Genomic DNA, 25,555 nt, shown 5'->3' on the forward strand with positions numbered 1-25,555 from the left:
AGCGTCGTAATATATTATTGGTCGTCACAATGGCGGACATGGGGAAGACTGAACGGGGAAGATGTCCCAGGATGTCAATATATTGCCATCAGGTGTCAGTCATCCTTCTTAACCTTGCCTATCATTGAATGGGTCTCAGCAGGATATGTCTAATAGATGCAGAAGTAGACTCACAGAATGATGAAGAATGTTCTTAACCGTCACTGTCAGTCTGTGCACGGAGTCGACAGTGTTTGAAGCACTTTCCATTTTGTGTCCCAGGGTGGGAGATCTGTTTTGATGAGTCGTCTGCAAAATTTAGCGATGGCTACGAAAAGACTTCCCTCGCATTCCAATAAATAAATAAAAATGTTCAAACGTAGTCACTGTGAATATTATGAAGGGGAATTACAACACGGGGACTTTACTAAGAAAATACCTGCGGGGAAAAAAGGCAAGATGCAAAATTCGAATCGTTTGATTTACACAGGTTGGATGAAGTGTACGACCCGATGTCCATGTTTCAAACCGTTCAAAATTAACAATGAGGTGTTCGATAAGATAAATACCGTGTTCACTGGTCATAATGCGGTGAGAGGGTGGCACTTGTTCCCTGAGTGAACTACTTTTATTGTACCCATGTGGGGAATCGAACCCTGATCTTCGGCATAACAAGCGGGCGTGTCGAGCACTACGGCCTTATTTGAATACAATTGGCATTAAAATAAATGCATAATATCAAAGGACTCATGCACATTGAGAACACAACACTATAAATACATTAACACAAAGCGTACACAGCTATAACAGGACGAACCAGATTTATAAATATAGGTTTTATTCACCAATAACGTGACACCATGTTCTTAGCCGCAAGCGTATATCATATATAAGAGTCTTATCACGGGCAAACGCGTATCACGTGGCGCACAGTTCATCATGTGACCAAGTGCACCTATATCCCTTGGGGAGATGAAAGCTTTAACCCACTGCACCACAGAAGCCCTGAAATTAGACATACCCTTGCCGCTATAGGCGCCATGCCAGTACACGCCTCCGATGTTAACATGTCATCAAATTTACCTTGGTCAAGTTCTTATGTAAAACTGGACAGGGTCAGTATAAATTAGTTTTCATTACAAAATTGAAGCCAAAGTCTAACAAGTATGTTTTGTCACACTTTGATTTCTGTCTGTACATACGCTTGCTTTTGCAGTCATTTCAGGCCAAACATTACTCTTGGAGTTAAAATAATCGGTTTAAATCTTCGTATCCCAAAAAGATATGAAACATGGTTTCTGTTCATGTTGACGAACTTATTTTGGTGTCCCCTTCATTATACACAACGCTGACGCCACGTCTCTTCACGATACAATTATATAAACCATTTCGTCGTAGCAGAATCGTTGGATAGTTTGATAATTGCATGTTGCATCTATTTTACACATTTATGAGTATACAACTTTAGAACCCATTCCATCATATTCATTGAGGGAAATGTATGTATGGACTTCATCGAGTGCAATTCTTGAACCAGGGCAGTACCACGACTGCAAACTCTTTGAATCTTTTTACCATAATATACATGCCCAATAGTGCAAGCTATTGGATTTAAGCACTGTCTGGCCTATACTATGCTATAACAGTTGTTTCCCATATATTCGTTACCTACAAAAAGCACATACAACACATCCAACTGAAATCTAAGCGCAATACTGCCTAGTGAAAGAAACGCGAGACAAAAGAAACGACAGAAATATGTTCATTGACTGATTTTCCTACAGATCGATTAATAAACACGTTTTAATTCCGCATATTTTCGGTGACAAGCGCGCTTTCGCTTCCATTACCTTACAACTGATTGCTTATCGGGAGAAGCCATAATTGATTCTATCGTAGTTATATGTTACCTTTGAACTTTCAAACATGGATTAAATAATTATTGAGGGTACAACCAGCATATCCGTTGAATCTGTGTTGCGTTTCTTTCAGTTGCCAGTATATAAACTGACGAGGAATGCCTTCACAACATATCTTGCAATGAATCAAAAACATATCTGCAACAGGATTACAAACATCTTTAAGACAAGCTCAGTATCGTTTTACCAAAACCCCTCCAAGCATTTTGCACCAGACATGAATGCCTTGACTTAATCCATGCCGGGATATACCTTCATGGGTTAATTCCACAGTGACACACAAGAAAACTGACACATGAGTATCAGTTGTCGTTGTAAATAGTTTACATACACCAATCAATCATATTTCATCGCTTGAGCATGACCTAACATTACCTCATCAATGAATCACTGGAATGTATCCGCGTATTATATAAGCACGTTGAAACGAACAGGATTTTCGCTTTTCATCATTGCACATAGTGTGCACCCTTTCGTTAACTAATACAGAAGCTGGCCTACTGACTATCACAAACAGAGTGTTGATTACTGTGGATATGAAATACCTGGTATATCCTGGTTCATTCAGACGAAGGTATCAAGGTTAAAGTGTTCTCGATCCAGTCGCCTGGCAATTTATACGTTAATACAGTAATTCTTCGGTACGAGCAATCTACATTAAGAGATAATGCGCTGTTGTCAATAAATTTGTGTACAGTGGAAGCTGTCAAAATCGGCATCTGACCAATCCGGCAACTTGTCATCATTGGCACACAATCTCAGTATCATCAGCTCTACAATCCAGCGCATTGTCTAAACCGGATTAATTCTTCAGTCCCAATGAGCGCTGGTTTAGACAGCTTCCACTGTATGTACGTTGGAGTCAATTTTAAATGCATGAACGCGTTTACAACATTATATCCGGTATACCAATCTGTTTCTTACTGGCATCTGCACATAATGCAGGTCCACTGAAACTTGTACGAATAATTAATATATTGATGATGTGATCAGGTGATATGCTTGTCAGGTGAAAACTATCCTATTCTATACTGCAGCTGTCACACGTAACAGTACTATGTTTAATACAAGCCAAGTAATCGCAGAAAGGAGAAAGAAACTTTAGCACTATAAAAAGCAATTCTAACTTGCTGTTTTGTTATAAACGGTACCGTTGCCCACACACATATAAGTACAAGTTTGATTGTCTTTGTAGTTTCATGGTTAGAGATCAAAAATGTTATTTTGATTCAAAGTGTCCAATGAGGAATATAAGTATGTCTAACATGTATGATTTAACGGTGTGCATTGTGGGTATAAACTACTTTCCTGCCATGATAGTGTTTAGCATTCTCAATTGCCCATGCGCCTATGTTTTACAAACAGACCCTTTCCCAGTGTTGCCCTAATAATAAATGACACTGGAGATACATGAGAACAAAGATTAACCGTTTTACGCATATGGTTATCAAATTCATGAAGACAACGGTGAAAAACAACTTGCAAGGATTCCTTGTTACCGAGAAACTGTCATGGCAGTTGTAATCCAAGATTCATATAAAATTGAAATGCATTTAAAGCGAAAGGGGGTCAAAACAAGACGTTTTCAACAAAACGTGATATTCTCACCACGTCACGCACCTAAAGTACGCAAGGTCGGGAACTGTGGAACTGATGAAATGCACTCGTGTGAAACATGAACATACGAAAAAATCACAAGTGGTACAAAAAGAATGTTCGTTGGACCAGTGTCCAATAAATAGATTTTTTTTAAAAAAACAGAACCCCTTGTCATTTGTCAGACCTCAACTGTTCCAGTTGGCGTTGAGACACAGACATCGAAACGAAAGTAGGACAAATACACAGTTGTTACCCATGAGACAAGAGTCACACTTCTGTTTGACGGAAAGGCAAAGATGCACAACTATCAGTCTTATATAAATCTTGTTTTACACCGTCATCACTTCGATGTGCCTCACACTCTCGCTCCTGAACCCTGTCAATCTCGGAAGTACTTCCATAGTCAGATGATCGGCGGGAATGTTTAGCTTTGGAATAGTCGTGAGAGATGTCATTTCTCTTAAGAAATACAGGCATCACTTTCCCTATACCGTGAACAGGACTTGGTTCGCAACTTGACGAAGTGTCGTCGAAGTCGGTGGAGATCCAACTGCTTTCGGAGACAATACTATGGGCGTGACGTCCACACGGGGTACTTGGAGGAGAAGTGACGTACCCTTCATCAGAAGCTATGCTGAACTTTTTCTCGTGGTAAGGGATCTGGATTGATGGTGTTTGGTTCTGTTCATGTTCAGTGTCCGAAGATGAATGATCATCTTTGTTTGGTTCTTGTTCCTTCCCTTGATCATTATCACAGTCTTTATTTTCAGATAATTCTGTTGGATGAACCGTTGATTTTGTTTCAGCTGCTATATTGTCCTTGCTTATAGCGTTGCCATCTGCTGGTGAGATGCAAGATACTGATACTCTGTCATCAACAAACACATTACCCTCGGATTTCTTTCTACTTTCTTTGATGCCATTCTGTTGATTTTGGTTGTTTGTGTAGGTTCGGGGTTCAACCCGTCTAACATTCTGGAAGGAGTTATGTCTTGGGTCTTGTGTCAGATTGCCATCAGAATGGGTCCTTGGACCATATGACCTGTCAGAAATTCCAGAATGGTGCTTTTCATTCTTCATATTCTGAAAAAGGATGGAACTGCTTGGAGAATGTTTAGCAAAGTAGTTGTTCACTTTAGGTGTATCCCGACTGAGAACATGGATATTGCTTGGTACACTACTTCCCTTTGATAGTCTGGAAACGTTCATGTCAGCTTCGCTTAATGTTCTGGAGTGACCATTATAATACGGTTCATTTCCTCTAGGAGACAGACTGGTTTCGACATTGAACGAATTTCGCCTTTGAATAACATTTGAAAAACTGGATATGTTCACACTTTGCGATCCAAATAGTGAACTGTTTTTTTGTACACATTTTTGGACTGGCTGCTCCACCATACTCGCAGTTTTACTCTGGGACTGTGGAGCTTTGAAACCATGCAAAACTGCATGGAGAGGACTCGGCATGTCTTGTGACACGTTTGCCAAATCAACATCTTTGAATATACCTTGGTTCTTCTTATTTCCGCCTCCTGTCAAGACAGCTTCACACTGAATGCTAGCTCGGCGTAACTTAGGCTCAATGTTTTCATTATTCACTGCTTGATCCTCGCCGACTGGATCGTGTCTGGCAAAATGCTGATTATAATTTGTTCCAGGAATGGCAGAAAACGAATAACTCCTCTGGTTCTTCCTTGTATTCGGAGTGTTTGCAAACTGATGTGCTGTCATGTCATTGTTTCTCTCATTCAAACTCTCTGAACTCACAGATCTGAAGGCAGAACCAGACAGTAACGAACTCCATGACTGCGACTTTTGGAGTCTGTCAGACTCGGTGGTAAGTTGGTGCTCAAACATATCAATGTCAGTTGTGTTCAGAGGACGCCTATTCCGACAGGGTTCCAGACTGAAACTTGAATGCCTTCTATGTCCAACTGCAGGACCTCCCAGGTTTGTGCAGTCTTGTAGTTTCCCGTTGGTGAAAACTCCTCCACCGTCGTCACCTTCTTCGTTGATGCTGGCCAGACATGATGAAGACAGGCGTAATGAGGCAGACATTCGTCTCTGGTTGAGCTAAAATAAAAAAATATTTTGTTAAGATTACATATACAAAACAGGTCCTGTGTTATCAGATCTGTAACATCTTAAATATTCTAATAATCGGTCTGTTGATCTTTTACATACTAGTCTTCCTCTACGAGTTACGTTTCTGATAAAATTCACTGTTTTACAAACAATATAATCCTTTAAAAAGGTATTGTTTAGAAAAGCCTTAAACAAAATTCTTTCTAAAATGGAACGGAGGGGCATTTGGATTGTAAATGACTACATTTTGAATTTGGATATGAATACATGGTTTTCTTGAAAGTTCTTTACTTAAAGGATTGCGCAAGGTGACTAGGTGCCCAACCTTAATTTCTGAGCAGTTAATCAAGGCTCAGGAACAAACAAAGGAATTCCAGCGACTACACACGTTTGATGCCAGAACTGGAACACAGATGATCATTTGGCAAAGAGTAGAAGCACAGTTTCAGTTCAAACTTCCGCATGTTAACTGACTATGTAGTGATTCCTGAAGTGATTACCTGGGATAGTTGTTTAATACCTCAAAGGGCATATTTTTCAAATTTGGCAACCCCGGGATTAGAAGGGCGGTTAGAACAAGGCAATTAAAGTTTCACAATTTGGTGACAAATGCTTTGTGGTTACTGTGTAGTTTTCACACTTACCGAGAGTTTTGTGACATTTTCATTGGAGCATCCGACAATAACTTCTGTCAATATGCTATTTTAAGGAACCACTTAATACCGGAAATAGCGCATTGTATCTCCTTTGGGACACAGGCGTCTAAAGGACTCAATCCCCTGTACAGAGTTGCGTCCCATGGGTACACAAGCGCCTAGCGAATCACGGCTGACACCGATTCTGTTTCTATGCACCAAAGTGAGAAATGACTGGCACCTACATTTCCTTGGAACCTACATTTAGCTTATAAGCTGCGACATTACTGGAATAACTGTGTGAAAACAGGTGAATGACCAACCATTTAAACCCAACCCATTCCCTCGTACCACAGTGAACTGTGTTGATGTTTTTATGATAGTTTGTTAAACAACTTGTTTTATTTTTGGGAAATAAATCTGCCAAAAGCTTTCATTGAGTGTGTTATGTATATTAGTTTTCGAGCTAGATTGCAATTCATCAGTCCGCTTTTGTGCCAAACGCACTATAGTGCCCATCAATAATCATGTCAACAACCGTATCTTTCATCCTCACCATTACAATACCAGGAAAGAGTTCAGACCCACACTCTATTTGTTTAATGTAATACTGCTGACACACATGTGCTCATGATACAGTCACAATTGTTCAATCGACTCTGCTTTTAGCAGAATTATTTTTCTGAATATGGATGGGAGGTGGGGTAGCCTAATGGTTAACGCGTCCGCTCCTCACTCTGAAGGCCCGGGTTTGATTCTCCACGTGGATACAACATGTCATGTCTGTTTCTGGTGTCCCCGGCGTGATACTGCTGGAATACTGCTAAAACCGTAACACCAGACTCACTCACTTATGTGAGTGAAAATAATTTTGTTGCTTTTCTTTACCATGCTGTTTGTGTGTGATATGGGATATATAACAGCCAGTTTCAGGATTACTCTCCCAGTATTGTAAATTTACTCTACCACTTAGTGAGTGCAGAATGTCTAATTCCACTACTTGGTGTTGTTATTGGCGATCATAACTTCACTTTTACCACCTTCAAATTACATGTCCCCCATAGAGTACCCTTAACCTGATCTGCACCCAACCACTCTATTTTGATAGAAAATATACCTGATAAGATAATTGTCTTTACAACCATAACACTGTATCTTTCAGTTGAAACAAACAAAGCGATGTCTGAGACAGGATATTCCTTTAAAAGACTTTTCTATTGATCGCCAGTTCGAACACGAGACAACACTGTGTCCTTTATCCCATGCCCTCGGTTGAGTGCTGATATGGCGCACCTTCAAATGAATAGAAGGTTCTCTCTTTTATCGCCTTATGGTGTCGCAGTTACCTCGACACACGCCCAGGGCCCCGAAAAAACTGACAAGAGGTTCCCAACTAGCAAAACAGGTTCTAACATTAATCACGGTCAAACTGACACTATCAACTCGCTTCCTTTGTTTGTTTGGGTCGAGACCAAGAAATTGATTCTTATGCAAGAGTTGAAACGTGTTATAAAAAGTGTGTTTTTAATCATAGTAGCCGAACTTTGATTGAAAATAACATGACTGATGTATATGTTTACAGTAAATATCTACATACCGTAGCAACCATACAATTCAGCTCTTGTTAATAACAGGAATATATATTAAAACAGGTGTGTCTAACAGGTGTCTATAAGACGTTTTTTGTCTGTAAATGGTTTACCACATGCAAACTAGTACATAAAGTATAACGGAACACCTTATGTTTTATATTATATATCAGTTTTACACAGATGAAATCGTATTTACATATATAAATCAATCATGGTTTGATGCATATCTAACTGAACAAAACGCATATTGGTTTCGAGACTCATACAGGTAACCCTGAAACAATTGGACAGCCAGGTGTTCGAGAAGAACGTGCACAAGTGCCGACAAAGTTTTTTATTCATTAATCAGTGCTGTGCTGTCTCCACCCCTTCTCGTACACCTGGCTGTCACTTTCTCTGCACCCCCGCTCGTAACAAATAGTGAACTGTGTCAATCTGTTCATGATAGTTTGTTAAACAACTTCTTCACTTTCTTGACACAAATTCTGCAAAACCCTCAAGGAGTTGGCATGATGTTTTGATTATGATCAGCGTTTCATTGAGTATTTTATGTTTATTTTAGTTTTCGAGTTAGATTGCAATTTATCGGTCCGCTTAGTAATCCTCTCTGAAATTGATGCAAATACTGAACATCAAAAGAAACGCAACTTTTCAAACAGAATACATAACCATCAACGCTTCTTTTTATTTGATTTCATTTAGTATAAACTTGCGTTTCGTTTGCTGTTCAGTATATTTTTCAATTCAGCTAAATTGTTGCAAAATTGCTTTTCTAGACCAGAAGACTTTTATGAGGTTTGTAAGAGGTTTGATGGAAATGCATATGAACAGATTCTAGTGTAGGAAACCATCACCATCACGTACATATATTTTATTTGTGTAAGGTAAGTGTTAAAATCTTCCCTTTCCCCTCGGGATAAAAGACATACACAGTTTATCTTATTTGACATTAGATGTCAATCTCCATACGTATCCATATGGATAATCGTCTTCAACCACAAACCGCAGAGAGAAGTGAAAGAAATCAGTTGCTAGTTTTCACAGGTGTAATGACATCTGACAAGTTCCATACGGAAAGCCACGTCTTAACCAAGCTGAAGTCATTTGTATATAAAGAGCCCCATACCCGTTTGACCTTTAGTTCTACCGTCTAAATATGTCTCCACAAAAACCTGATTTTCGGATAAGGATTAGCCGAAGAAACGGTAACAGTGGTACGCTAATAGCCGGTGGCACCAATACACACACTCTGAAACTGTTGACCCTGGAAAATCAGCTTTAAGGGACCCTCGACATGGCTTTCGCTTGAAAGGTCTATACAAAGGCTGACCGTTAATCATCACTGGCCATGCAGAAACTACGAACAGTAGCAAATATATGAAGAATAATAAGAAATAAGAAATTATATATTTGTTCATATTAACTGACACCAATGCTCTGATATAGCTTTATGATCAGCAATATTTCATATTGATCATGGGCGGGAGGGGGGTTTGGAAGTGGGGGTGTGGGGGGTGGATGCAAAGCGTTCGCTCGTCACGCCGAAGACTCGTTTTCGATTCCCCACATGAGTACGTGTGTGAAGTCCCCCGCCGTGATATTGCTGGAATATTGTTAAACCAAACTCACTCATATTGAAAAGTACCGTACCATCGAATATATTAAGTACCGCCTTATAGCTGGAATATTGCCGAGTGCGGAGTTAAACAGCAACACAAATATACTGTAGTATTTTAATTTGTCTAATGTCTAATTTGTTACGACAAAGGAACTGAAGAGCTAAAATATATAATATTTTTCTTAGCATTCCAGTCATTCGGCTTCATGTTTGAACATAAACTACAGAACCGAAACCTAACCAGTTTCCATTATCCAACCGAACAGTTTCCATTGGGTGAAATACGTTCAGGCAAAATACGGGTTTACCGTTACAATGCATATCGTACCTGGAAGCACCTGCCGACCTAAACTCACTCACTCATTCACTCACTGACAAATATTCACAATAACATTATGATAGTTTTTAGTGTATTTCCTTAAACACAGAACATCATAAACTGTTTATGAACATTCTGGAGAAATATCAATGATTCAAATAAATATACATTATATCTATGTATAAATAACTATAATCTATTATAGTAAAAGCAAACTGTTTTGAATACAGTGAAAGATTTTAGACCTCACAGTACCTGTCTTAATTCAATCAACAGTATTTCGTTACCGTTACAATGACTTGGGAAGGGTATGTGTGAATCGCACAGGCTTCCTAAAAGCAATATCGGTTTTCTAATCGATACCCATTGCAGATAGCACTCCCCGAAGCGACCCACCAAACTACCGGGTAAACAATGTCCCATTGTGACTGACTAAACCATTCATGAAGCTACGTGCTCAGAATATGTATGACAGCTTCAGTGAATTTATTTCCATTTTTCACGTTGTCATTACATTTGCAGTTTCTTTGAATGCATTTCATGTACTATGTGTAACTATTGTACCCTTGTCTTCAACCAATGCTGTCTCTATAAGAAACTACCTCAGTGGTGTAGTGTATAAGGTGTTCAACAAAAGGCAGTGATTCGACTCCCTTGACATGACATACATTGAGGATACTAAACGACCTTCCTTGTAATATTTTCGCTCGTTGATACAAAAATCATTCACTCGTTTAATAAAAATGATATTTCACGGAAGTGAGTTTAGTATACTGTTTATTACTTCCAACACAAATTGATTGAAACTGAGGCTACAGTGTGAGGATTCCCAGTTTTCCTGAAGTCAAACAAGTTCCAGCGGCATTAGCATTGTGACGTCATAACTCTGAACCCTTATGACGTCATACATCTAGCGATATAACTCTAGTGTAATATTGCCGTAAAAAGAACTTACACTGCAGTATCTTCCACGGGCGAGTGATAAAGTAGCTACATAAAACTTTTAGATATTTTCCTGCCTGCGCTCGTTTGAAACAAGGAAGGTCGGCATGAAGTTAATTAAATGTGTTAATAGGGAACATCCTTTTCGCACTGTGCTAGTGTGCCTGTTTCCTATAAAACCAATAACAATACCGGGCTGTTACAGGGATTCATACCGGGATTCTGAGGCCCGTCAATTCTCCGGGCAGAGTTCTGAGCCCGCAAACCCATGGTCCGAACTCCGGTTCTCCTCGCTTCTGTCATGTGGTCGTGGGCTTCATGGTTGTACACACCTGAGATTTGGCCCCGATCCCCAAAGCGTTCGTAACATTACGACCTGTCGTAACTCTGGGTGGTTTATCATAGACTTACGAATGTCGCAGCACTAGGATCGTTCTATGGATGTTCACCTTGTATCACAGAAGAATCGCCTCCAATCTTAGGCTGACACACCGTATTATCATTGGAATAATGTGTAAAGCGGCGCTAGAAGTGAACTCACTCACTCACACGATCCCGCGACCTACAAGAACGCCACGGAATGTAATAACTTGAAGGTTAAACCCCATTTCACCTCTCAAGTAACTAAATAGAAATTCAGTCCCATCACACACCTCACCACAGAAAGGAACGTATCCAAACAGATATCCTTGTCTGCTGAAACCTATAACTTCATAAATGTGAAAAGATATTATATAGTTCTTCTTCTATTATAACAATAAGCAGTGAAACCGAGCCAAAGGGGTAGAGCGTTTTCTAAAGGTGTAGTCGAACGTTGTAATCATGAAGCAGTGAAATACAGCAATAAATTCGTTCAAACGTTTTAGTATGTAGTTACATGTTATTCATTTATTTCTTATGAAAACAACATAGGGATAAAATAATATCCTTGCCAAATACCTATAATGGCTTTGACCAGTGGCCAACATCAAACCTGGTCAGAACATGCTTGAATTCTTGCTTCTATCGATTCATGCCTAAAAGGCATCTCTAAAATGATTTCATGTTCAAATAACTCCACTATGGAAGGTATATCTCGCGACCTGCTTTTCTACATACGTGATAGCACCTGAATTCACAACGGGTTTGTACAGAAAATCCTCTTTCATATCTCCGAACTATCCGACCAGAGATTGCCAAAGGATTATGAATTCCGAACAAAGAACATAACAAAAGATCTTTAGGGCTGACTTAAGTTTATCCAAGCCCCGACTACCGTGGCCACATAAACAGAATAGACGCTACCGTGCCGAAGAAAGTTATTTGGGATGTTCGCTAAGCTTTGGAAATTCACCATACGAGGATTCGCGAAAAGCTGTTGACGGACCGAGGAGCATTGTTACCCTGGCGCCTACTACTGATATCAGACCTTATAACGTCCAATATTGACCAGCTTGTTTACAATCTTCAACACATAAACACGTCTCAACCGTAAATATGAAGGTATCTAGGGATATTTGACTACAAGATTGGGACCATTGTAAACGACACGTGACTTTTATCGGATTGAAACGAAATACAGGGATAAATTTTAAAATCATTCTTCAAGATATTTTTTTTGCAACTGAAAATTTGAAGAAGTGTGCAGTTTCTGTATCTGGAAAAAATATCCTTGACATCAGGGTTTTCCCACGCTGCAGTTGAAATCTCCTCGTTGAACTTTTAGATCATCTTTTGACGTCTTTATTGAAGTATATGTATGTCTACAACGTCGCACATTACATCCTTGATGTTTATATGACGCCAACACAACGTTCACACTTTTGTCGTCTTCACAAAAATTTAGTATTTTCCAAAGAAAAACACAATGACAGTAGCTCTTGTGAACAAATATGAACAGATATGGGTCAAACAATAAATGTTGCATCACCGTGTGTTTTCTAAACCAGATTTGGCAATTATTCATAATTCTATTTTCCAAGCAAATGAAGTTCCAAAAACCTAGATTAGTGCATCAAAAGATGACAACATTTTATGTGACATCGGATTAGTAATATCCGTAATGTCAAACAATATTTATATTGTATTTATACTGTGAATCATGTAACAGTGGGTGAGAGTATATTACATATTGATTACATTTTCTAAAAAAAATAGTCCAAACCGTTTCCGCATTCATAAAAAATCTCAGGTGAAAGCAGAGCGATTGTGCATTTTTGACAACCACTATAGCAACACCATGAGTCACAACTAAATTGCAGTGACACCAGGTGTCGAAAAAGTAAGCATATTCTGCCCCACCGGTGGTACCCGCTCCACACATGCAATATAAGGTTAACTGTCCACCTACAAAAATATATAAGAGTGAAAGTCTACAAGGGACATTGTCCCATTGCCGAATTGTTGCATTTTAGTTAATTTTGCCACAATGACTTTTTGCGAGAATGATCATGACAACGCGGCAATATCCCGTCTAGGATTCCACAGTATCCGGTGCATGTGTGACATCGAATTAGTATAGTTTAACACCGGTATGTGAAATCACGCTTTTGACTGAGTGAGTTTAGTTATACGTCGCACTCAGCAATATTCCAGCCATGTGGCGGCGGTCTGTAAATAATCGAGTCTGGACCAGACAATCCAGTGATCAACAACATGAACATCGATCTGCGCAATTGGGAACCGATGATATGTGTCAACCAAGTCAGCGAGCCTGACTACCCTATCCCGTTAGTCGCCTCTTACGACAAGCATAGTTGCCTTTTATTCAAGCTTTGGGACATGAAATGTTATATATCATCAATGTCAACGGGCAGATTAGATATGTAAACTCACACACCCTTCACAAAACACTTCCTGAACCATTTGAACAAAAAATGAAATGTACAAGATAGGTAAGGTCTCTAGGTAAGATCTCTATTGATATCAGTAGAGGTGCTTGTAGACCCCGAATCATCACGTGTTCATTTTTATCCTCTGAACATTTTCCTTTTTATTACACAGAGCCCGAGAACATTCAATACCCTCATAATATTCATCAGAGGTATCTGAATAAGTTTGGGAGAGGTCGCTTCAATATTTAACTTCAGACTTCTCGGAAGATTCACGCATAAAGGTGACATGTGATATGTTTTTCTTCGATCCTTGAATGACTCGCCACCTGTGAACATATTTCGTCCAAAATTGTACAAGTCTCCCTACTGGAGATATTTATTGGATTATTCCATGTGTTTAAAAGCCCCCAAACCCACAAACATGTCCGCCTCTCCTACAGTTCCCGGTCGTATTTCTACATGTGTTTATTCTTGTGTCGTGCTTTGTATGGATAACCTGCGGGGCGATAACTCGTGTTCACGGACAACTGTAAGGTATGACTTTCGCAGCGATAGTCTTTGAAACTCAACAGTTAAAAGAAATTATGTAATAAGGGCTACACGCGAGAGAGCAACTGTAGGCATAAGGTTCTCTTGCATTGACAATTATATTTCTGGGTAATGTATTTATAAGTAATAAAAATTCATACTATGGAAAACCATATTCCTGAACATGTATGAGTGATTTAGTATGGTTGAACGCATTTCTTAGTGAAAATTTAAATGTCGCCATCTTTCCAGTCATAACAGACGAGGAACGCCAGTAAACAATATTTAAGACGTATCTCGCCGTACAGGTGACTAATAGAAACATTAGGTAGTTATCAATGTACAAACAAGTTCAATGATTTTTATTATCTTAATTAGTAATAGCGCCCAGAGGGTTAGCAGCGATGTCCGTCCGTGTAGATGGCGCGTTGTGGAGTGAAAGGGGTGATATGTCAGTCACGGCACCAAGAGCCCACCACATCTCTCACTTCCGTCTTTGTCACGCTCGCCATTTTGAGACAACAGAGAGATGACTGTGAGTCAGACCTGTTTGCTCCGTAACGTTAGTAATGTTATTTGCCCATACCTCAGAAAATTCGGAACTGTATAGCATGTACTCATGAAGAAGAAGGAAGGTTTGTAAAATCAGCCAGTGAAAATTAACATTTGTGTATCTTCTTAAACAGTCAACATTTTGTAGGATTACATAAATTCATTTATGATGCCTCTGAAAATCAAAATCCGTTATATTTTACCTGAGATCCCAGAATGACCAGTAAAGTATTCCATATTAAAGTGTATATAACTTATTACAAACTTAGTCATTATAACATTGCAGCATTTTTCATAAATGTCGAATGAGAAGAAGTTAATGACTATTATTAAACTACTTATGAGCACGATACATAAACCAGTTCTAAAGTACTTGAAGGGTCGATACGACCTTCAACTAAACGATTCATAAATTGTATTAATCCACCATAGGCCAATTAACAAGTATGTATAACTGATTAGTAAACTCTACCAGCATGACAGTGTCAGGTAGACAGTGAAGCTCAAATTTCAAACTTAAATGAGCACTAATAAAACACGCAACCTAAAATGGCGGTTATGTTTTGGTTTATTTGTATATAAAGTAGATCAGCGATTAATAGATAAACAGTTCTGAAGGACCCAATAACATTTTAAGAGCATACAGAGGTAAATAAATCTCGCTCTCAAGAGACATACAATATTTGCTCGGATCTGAGTCATACAATCTGGAATTTCACACGTACAACTGCACGAAAAGCTCTTATGCAACAACCTGTCCCTGCTGGCCATCCATACTCCCAGGCCTGCACATAATGGTGGTGCACTCGACATTCCAATGCAATCCAGGAACATGCTTAGCCAAATGCTGCATTCTCTTTCAAATGGGCGGACTACGTGAACTTAAATTGTGAGGGAAAGCAAACAAATACTGCTCATCTTGTCTTCGTTCGAATCTCGCTACGTTGACAAAAGTAGGGTAGCTTAGAAAACGACCTGTCTATTCAGGGCTTCACACTCTGGATTAACAAAGACACACGCTCTACCTACTGACAGTTTGTGTGAAATGTAAACGTTGTAAGAGTGTAAATGTATTTTTTAATGTATTGGCATGTGTAAGCATATAACGAACAAACTAGTTTCAGGTGCAGAATTATATGATTTGCTATTTTATCTATTTGTATTGCATATAACAAGAGGATAGATCTGAATGCCTGTGAATGAAGCCGTTACTTGAATAACGCTGTGCGGATCTGAAAAACGTCAACGCACAATTATCTTGATACTTGTTAATGTATAGCCCAGGAGAATATATTACAGTATATGTTATTGTCCATTTAATCATTCCATCATATTTCGATAATGAAATTATAATTTTATCAAAATAATGTCGAGTTGGTGTCTCCGCCGTCAGATTGTTGGAATATTTGTAATAAAGTGATGTAAAAGTAATTTTAATCTGATTTAGGCATATGACGTATGTCGCCTCCTTTGAACACATCAGATACATGTATTATGTCTACCATGGGTTCACACCGATATCATAACCAATACGGGTATAATTGGTTTCATTATTACCTGGCATAGCAGGCACGACAAATAGCTGTCTCCAATAGAATCCTGTGCTGACAGGTGACACTGATAATAGAGATACGTGTTTTCATGGATATGTGGTACCACCCAGAATGTACTCATTAGGTAGTTTCTTCACAACAGTTTACCAGTCGCCCCCCCCACCTGACAAGGGTAGACGAGCCAATATTCAATTTTCCTTTCACAATTGAGCAGAACTCTGAAAGCCGACTTTGTTAAACCGTACGTATAGTTCTCGCATCAGAGATTCTACACTGTAAACGTTTTGTTATAATGAAGCCTGAAATGGACGTAACGTCTTTCCCCAAATCATTTTGATTTGTATTAATAAGCGACGGGAATCATTTATAACAATGTTTGTACGGGTTTTCGGTACATAATTCTCGTGTCTGGGACATCTTGATATGGGCGAATACATCTGAGAGAATCTGTCGAATATATCTATCGACTGTATGCAATACTTATATATCATAGAGGTCTAGGATTTGTTGTAAAGCCGCGGTTCTGCCACACACTGGAGGACATATAGCACGGCGTGGTGTGGTGTCACCTAGGCAAATGACATGCCTCAGGTCACCAAGCAGTGAATGGGTACCCGTGAGGATGATATGAAAAATTCCATCCTGAGGTTTTACAGTACCATCAAAACAGTTGACACTTTCCAAACAAAAGCTACATGGCATATCTCAGTTTACCAATTATTGAATGGGTCCCTGGAGATCATTTGGAAAATTATGCCAAGGCATATTTTTACGTCGAAAAATAAACACGACGAACGAAGAGGGCGAACGAATAGAAACACCCTGTTAAAGCTCAATTGCACTAGTCTACATCATAACAGGGGTGTGCGAATCACTGCCAAATAGGTGTGTTCAGTGATAGCGTACAGGGCCAACTACTGACATCCGCCATAAACACAGAGGTGAAGGATTATAATGCATGCATCCATCAACACTCTAAACTGCCGGTTCAAGCATGGCCTATGTACATTCTAAAACAGCAAAGCCATGCCTACTGTATAGAGTGAGTGAGTGGGGTATGGTTTTACGTCGCCTTAAGCAACATTCCAGCAATATCACGGCCGGGCACACTTGCAATGGGCTTCACACATGGCACCCATGTGGGGAGTCGAACCCGGCTCTTCGGCGTGACGAGCGAACGCTTTAACCTCTACGCTATCCCACAGCCCCTTTACTGCATAGAAATCAGTTTGCATGTTTCACAGGATCCCCAGGTATACATGTTATTGTGTGTCATTGAGCACCTGTATGTAATGACATGTGTTCAGTGTATTTCAAAATGGATAAAACAGTTAACGTGTCACGTTTCATTTGTGGTAAGACCACGTGTGATGAGACAGCATGTCTTAGCCGGCTACCCCAAGAAGATATAAGCAGTATTCTGCTGTGCACAATGTAGACTGTGTCTGAAGGATTTAAGTCTAACCCTCCCAGAGATAGTCCTAAGTTAACCGTGGGTCTGCTAATAATACATTGCTGCTATCACTGCCATCTGTCATCCCCAGGATCTAGTATTTGAACAACACTTATTATAGGATAGATATGTCATGCTTGGATGATATACTGGAATATATTTGCACAGTCATATATTGTTGTTTTGTCCATGTAGGTCAGACTGACGCATTCCAGACTCACGTGTTGTCAGGTATGTTCATTTACTGAATAATGCACTGTCATTGTTTGTTGACAACAGATACACCTACACATGATGTTGACATTAAGTACTTTGTTTACATAAGACTAATTTTAATCAGTTTATATGGCAGTCAGAGAAATTGCAGTTGTATACGTTTTAAGAGTAAGTGTGGTCTTACTTCGGATTTAGCAATAGTCCAGCAATATTCCAGCAATATCACAACAGAGCCGACAGAAATGGGCTTCACACATGGCACCCATGTGGGGAATCGAACCCGGGTCTTCAGCGTGACAAGCGAACGGTTTAACCACTATGCTATCTTTCCGCCCTTATCTTGTAGGAATATACAACTGACAAAACATAAGGAAACTGGCAGATTCACAACGAAACTATTTACAGCTCATCTGCATTACTCCTGGCACACCGATCTCCGCTAAGTCGTTCAACAACTTTTACTGCCTTCTGTGAATCAGGGGTTACGCATTGATGTGTCAGTAACTATGGTGTTATCTTTTGGCACACAGTTCTTCTATAGTGTTCCAGTGCAAAGCCCAGTCTTTGTAGTTTGTGGTAGGCTGTGGGGTGACGTCATTCACAGGAAGTCTTGCTTCGAAGCGGGTTTCGTGGAACCGGGTTTAAAAGATAGATGTTAATGTACGCCTTCCTGTTATTGTACGGAATATTTTTTTTGTTAGGTAGGGTAGCCTAGTGGTCATTGCATCTATCCTGAAGACATGAGTTCGACTCCCGATGACACATGGGTGCACTGTGTGCATTTCCAGCGGGAGGGCTGGAAATATTGCTAAAAAATAGCGGCGTAAAACCATACTCATTCACTCACTCTTTGAATCTGGTCGGTAACGCAATTAAATCATAGCCCCCTGTACACTGCTTATAATGAACAGTACAATACGGTTATAACAAACTCAAATTTTCCATCGTGATTTCACCAACATATGCAGCAAATGCATGAAAACAACAACCTGATAATTACATCCGTTAGTTCGGTGTAAATGTTTTTAAAACATACCGAATGTATTGTCTTTGAATCACAGTTCGCCCCTGATGACATGTAAGTCTCCATGTTAGTCCGTATGATACCTGTCGGATGATTTCACCAAGGTGGTAAACACCGGCTAAGCCCTTCATCACACCGGGCTTCATGGCAGATCAACCTGACATACCGTGATGTAGCTCAAAACACTGTTCAAAGCTAACTAATTCACTCATTAATTTCAAACTTGTCCATTTCACAGCAGGAAACCGAGAGGTGCAGTCTGAACATACATCTGTATTTTTATGCGTTAATCTGACCTAATGTCTGTTTGAGACATGGACATTGCAGGTCGTTCTGTTCGTGTAGTGCACCGGCAGTCGTCGAACTATGGCTATCGCTCTGACAACAGTTTAATGTACACAAGGATCAATATATAAAACACTGTCCATATCTGCGTTTCGGGGATCTCAACGTACTGGATGTTAAAAATATTTCACATTTCCTCGGCAGCTTAAACACTGACAGAGAGACGCTCAACGTGGCTCGTCCTTCAGGTGACCTTGCAAATTGCTTAATGGCCGAGTTTGTTTTTCCAGGATTAGATAATTCCATTTGAACATTGGAAACCCGTTGTAGATTGCAGTTAAACCCCTAGTCGCATGACAGTGGTTGCAATGAGCCCCCCAGTAAATATTTGCATAAATTTGCTATCGAATTCTCCACAATAGTTCCTTGATTGAATAGTGGATTACGGCTCCGCGACATCCCCACATGGCACAGCCAAAATATTTTCAAACACTACACCGAGACGTTTCTTTGACTGCGTTCGAATTGGAATTCTCACGACTGTAAAAACAAAGACCTTTTTCACTGAAGTAGTTCATAAAATGATTACTTTATACCTTTTTTCTCATGCAACCGACCTCACATCTCGTGGATTTTTTCCAACGTTATATATTTTGGGTAAACGTTTTCAGTGTTTCTTTAAAAGTCCATACATTTTGACGTTTTTCCTTGGAAAACTACGTAATGGCCGTATGCTAGTAGCTAATTGTTTTACAGTTCTGAAAATTTGACAGCCACGCATTTACCTCCTACTGCAGGGAAGGGAAATGTTTTACATGAGATCTGTGGGTAAATAAAGTCGATCCTCTAGAGGGTTTTGTATTTATCACACCAACGTGTGGGTAAATGGTGAGGGCAGCAGGGTCATCTCCGTGTTGAATGGAATTCAAGAACGGATGGCTCCCTCGGAAATAGGAATAAAAATACTGCTGGGTTATTTATAGGAAATCTGAATTTTCAGACCAGAAATAATCAGTAAGATGTCCCGACATAGCTTTTATTTGCAAATGTCACCCGATCAGCTGATCACATGAAACAAATAATAAAGCGCCGTTTCTGGTCCTGAGGTCTGACTGCATAAGTCACCCACTCAGCTGATCATAAGAAACCATAAAAAGTGTCTTTCTAATCCTGACGTCATTTTTATTTGCAAATGTCACCCGATCAGCTGATCACATGAAACAAATAATAAAGTGCCGTTTCTGGTCCTGAGGTCTGACTGCATAAGTCACCCACTCAGCTGATCATAAGAAACCATAAAAAGTGTCTTTCTAATCCTGACGTCACTTTTATTTGCAAACGTCATCCGATCAGCCGATCATATGAAACAATCAGTGAAGTGTCGTTTCTAGTCCTGACATAACTTGTTTACTAAAGTCCCCTACTCAGCTGATTACATGAAATTATCTAAATCACTACTTCACATTAACATACAGCTGAAGGGGGACAACATGGTGGCTCTTTGAATATTTTGCATGTAAATCATACATTTGAATATCTTAATAACGCTTGTTTCATACGTATATATCTAACAACACTGCTACTAAACCCCTGGCAGCTTGAGAACACTAACTTACGATAAAGTAACTTAAAATCAAAAGTTAAATAGACCATGTTCTCAAAATTTCACATAAAGGAAGAAGTTATTATTTATTCCTAATTGTAACTGTCGGTAATGCGTGTTCTCAAATAGTAATGTATCACAGCAAATATATGAAGATCTCTAACGTCAGTGCGGGGGATATAATAAATCATGTTATAATGTCAACCACTGTCTGACATCAAAGACCAGGGGCACACGGCGACCTTGTTTACCAGTCCAGTTAAACGTGAACACTTATATATATATATATATATAAAGGAACGTTGCACCCGAACAGTGAGTATTTCATTATACAAACATGAAATTATATGTATTAACACGTGCCCAGTCTGTCACAATGAAATTGTTTATGACAAAATGCGAGGTGTCTGTTTTTTAGCCAACGATGCCTATATTTTCGAACATCAAATACACTGCAATACACTCATATGCATGTATTCAGGCTGAGTGTTTGTACCCAACTAAAGAAGCTCTACTGTTTGTTGATTATACAAAGGCATTTTATCGCAATGAGAACATGCATATCGTTAACATTTAAGGCATGAGCGCTATAAACCAAAGCCATAACACCACCTATGTGTCATTCATTTCTGGGCAGTGGGGTAGTTTAGTGGTTAAAGCGTACGCTTGTCACGCCGGATTCGATTCCACACATGGGTATATTCCACACATGGGTATATTCTTCCCATTTCTTGTGTGATATTGCTGGAATATTGCTACAAAATATAAACTCATTCATTTCTACATTATTAACACAGCCAGGCACATTATCTTGGTATCTTCTGCCACTTTGTTTCTATTTTCATGGACAATATCCACGTGCCATCCATATAATAAAAATATTACCATGACACGTATGCGCGAGTGGTTATTTTCAGATACAGGAAACTGTCCATGTGTAGTTAACATACTTTACACCATTTAACCCCATGTACAACTTAAAACTTTATCAACCACTTTAGTGAACACAATGTTCACAAGCCGTTCACATGAGACTGTCGTGGACATATTAACAAAGACCATAGTCCATATACACTGCTGTCGTGTAACTGGTCGCGTTTCATTTATTCAACTACATCTGCTACAAACTACCATCATGATCACTATCCACGTGTCATTCATATATCATAAACAGGCCTAAGAACCACTATCGAATCGTGATGGACGTGTTCGCAAAAGGTGAGGTTAGCGCATGTTCCGCCAATCACAAACACGTGCAAAGGCAAGTCAATGTATACCTGTTAAAATATGGGAATATATGGTACATGTCAAAATACGGAAGTACATTCACCATAATGATGAGTATTATTTGGCCATAAATGAACGTATATTTTATTTTAATTTAAACCAACGTATATTTGATTTTTCTATAAACCAACATATGTTTTGTTTTACTATGAACCAATTGCAATTCGTATATTTTGTTTACTATGCAGCAACTTTCATTTTGTTTTAGTATAAAACAGCTTATATGTTACTTCACTATGTAAACCAGCATATATGTTTTTTCACTATAAACCAACTTCTGTTTCATTTTCCCGCATACCAATTCGTATACTAGTATTCTGGCTACTGTAAACCAGCATATATTGATTTTCACTATAGAAGCCAACCTACGTTATTTTACTATAAGCCCATGTATATTTTCCATTTACTATAAACCAGCGTTGTGAACACTGACCAGGTGTCATTATTGAAACTATTGCCTGGAACACTGTCCACATATGATCAACGGTTCTTAAAGTGATAATGGTATTAACACTGTCCACGCAAAGCCAATTGTGAAGTCGGTAACTCCCGTGTCAGCGTTACGAGGTGACCGCACCAGGGTCACGGCCTCTCTAATGAAGGTCGTTTCAGTTTACTGTGAAAGGGAGTGCAGGTATGTAGAAACTAGTCCCGACATTGGACCTTCGGTTGATGAAGCTGACGGGCGCATGTGGTGTAAATAGTGTCACAATCCACACGCAGCGTGACATACCAATAAGTGTGTTAATAGTGTTGGACATCGCAGTCAACACTTTCTAATTGATAGCCATTTGTTTAAGGTCATGTGTCCGGCCAGTTTGCCAAATATCAATGGCCATTCTGAAATACCTTGTAACGGTACATCGACATAACAGGGGCGACGGGTAGCCTATTGGTTAAAGCGTTCGCCCGTCACGCTGAAGATCGGGGTTCGATTCCCCACATGAGTACAATGTGTGAAGCCAGTTCACAACTCCCCCGACGTGATGTTTCTGGAATATTGCTAGAAGCGGCGTAAAACCATACTCTCTCACTCGACGTAACGTCCTTTGCGGACATCGGGTACACTCAGCCAGCATCACGTGGATGTGATGATATTCATGATGAAACAACGTGCAGGCTTCACCACCGCGGAAACCGTGGAATTCCTATGGTCCTATGTGTGCGAGTACTAAACATTCTGACACCAAGCTTACTGGGGAGTCAATATTGACCTTTGAGGTGTTAATGACCTCTCTTGATCGTTATGATTATACGTGAGTGGATGAGAGGCGTTACGTCGGGCGTCACCATGCATCTGATTTACATATTTAAATCTAAATAGCCGAACCCGCTTAGTCGTGACAAGCATTAGGTCATCGTACTTCTGGGTCAACATGTACTTAATGGGTCTGACAAAACTCTTCCTAGCTGTTTTGTAACAGTGGACAATACATGATTAAATGGTCTACGGAACTAGCCAACCATTTTGCTACCCCGTGGCAAACTCATGGTGTCAATATAGATTTTCAGTGAGCCACACATGTCACTCTTATCGCTGTTTTGCTTAATTTTTATGCTCAGTGTGTGTTTCATCGGCACCTGCATTCTGACAGAAGTCATATATATTAAAATTCATCCATCTACATAAACGAGATGTTACTAAGATTAGCAAATAAATCTTTTGTATTTAACATTTTCATGGGGGACATTACAGTTGGGCTTTTATAAGTGAAACGTGAATGCTACGATATACTTTCAATGATAGGTATACCTATCAACTGGACCTTAAGCCACGTATTACAGTATTCTGACTACATCAAAACCGGGAACACAACAAACTAAATTTGACATTTTGAACCAAAGCTGGGAATCGAACCCTGGAGTCCGGTATCGCGACTGAAAGATAAACCACTTGACCAACCAACCAGCCCGAAACGTACTCAAAAGAAGTATTTTCAGGAAGGTTCTGTCGCCCATTCGTTCATTTATTGTCCGCTATTACACAAAAAACTGGGAACAGTTTTGTCAGACCCGTTAAGTACATGTTGTCCCAAAAGACCATGACCTGATGCCTCAGGCTGTGGTACATTCTCCATCCTTTTTTCCTCGGCAAAGTGACCATACAACTATCGTCCTACCTGCTTGATGGGTCAGATAACCACACAGTTATGCCTGAACCACAGGTGGCGCCAATTACATACCTGTGATTAGTTTCTGGGCCAGTTGTTTGGATTAAGTGAGATAATAACGCTTGTCACATGAGCGGAAAATGGACGTATACTCATGTCTCGGTGACGCAATGAGATATTTGTAATAGAATACTAGATGTGATACTGACTTGGGCTGAAGGGTGCTTGGGCAACAAAAAGTAGGGGTCTATCAAATGAAACCTTGGATTCGATATGATCTTCACAAGCCTCTTCAAAAGGCTTCCCAATAGTCACTTGTCTATTTTACGTTGACGAGTAATCAAACAGTTCCAGTCATCAATTCACACTTCAACACTGAACAACATTTCGATCGAGCGTGCACTCGCTACTCGCTAGTCTTTCCGACTCGTATTCATAAGTTGTTTGGTCAGGGTTACAACTTCAAAGGCATTAAGCAAAAGCTTCCAAAACGATTTCTGCTCGAGATCTCTATGGACGTGTATTGGATTTGGAGGCAATTTGATAATTTCCCGCATCAGTGACAAAACATACCCATGCAATTCCAATTTTGACTTTCCCATAACTTAGTTAAAAGGTTCCCATGCGTATTTTTTCATGTAAACAACTGACCTGCCTTGGATGTTTTGTGAACACACGGTGCCATTATGTTTCAACAGTGCTTCATAGGCACATGTCTATAATAAATTTGTATTTGTGCGGGTAGAAAAGTACCAATTGTCATAGAAACAATGACATCATTGTTTTGCCTCACGCCAAGGCCTGTAAGCAGACCAGTCAACAATCTAATACTGTTCAAAGCTGTCCAAAAAGTTAACATCTCACAATAAGTTAGTGTATAAACATAACTTGCATATCTCAGACACGTTTTACTTCGTTTGTTATTCTTCAAGGTGGCCACACTGTACAATCCAATTCACAGGAATACAACACTGTTATGACAAATATTATAGGACTTCTCTTCAAATCTATCAGCGTGTCAACACATGCGTATAAAACACCTTTGTCTAGTAGCGCATAACGTCCAGAAACACGCCTAATGTCATTCACTCGTGTAAGAAAGACCCGCAAGCAAACACAGAATCATGTATTTGGCTCATTATTACAGAGCTTTCCTTTAGACATAATTTTCTTTAACCCCAAAGACTGAGCGTAAAACGCTAAGAAATAAAGCAAACATTTTTTACAGAGAACATGTTCACGCTTAGGCTTAATTTACAGCAGAACGTCACATTCTTTAAATAAGGCAGGTGGTATACATCGTCCTTGCCACAGCACTCTGTGTATTTTGTATTTCACCTCTTGACGCATGTGGTATACTCACATCTTTACTACATACGAATATGTGTGACTTCAGGGCCACGTTTCGGTATAATGAATAGGTATTTAACTATATCTATTGT

General features: G+C 39.5%; 1 protein-coding gene across 1 annotated transcript in view; it reads right to left on the bottom strand.

Moving 5' to 3' along the window:
• Nucleotides 1–800: 800 nt before the first annotated feature.
• LOC137290886 (uncharacterized) overlaps nucleotides 801–25,555 on the bottom strand; it is a 52,408-nt gene continuing 27,653 nt past the window's right edge. Inside the window, exon 2 of the mRNA XM_067822055.1 lies at nucleotides 801–5,570. Within this exon, the coding sequence (XP_067678156.1) occupies nucleotides 3,765–5,570 (1,806 nt within the window). The 3' untranslated portion in view covers nucleotides 801–3,764. The remainder of the gene's footprint in view (nucleotides 5,571–25,555) is intronic.

This window comes from Haliotis asinina, chromosome 7, assembly GCF_037392515.1.
Source record: "Haliotis asinina isolate JCU_RB_2024 chromosome 7, JCU_Hal_asi_v2, whole genome shotgun sequence".
Classification (NCBI taxonomy): Eukaryota; Metazoa; Mollusca; class Gastropoda; order Lepetellida; family Haliotidae; genus Haliotis; species Haliotis asinina.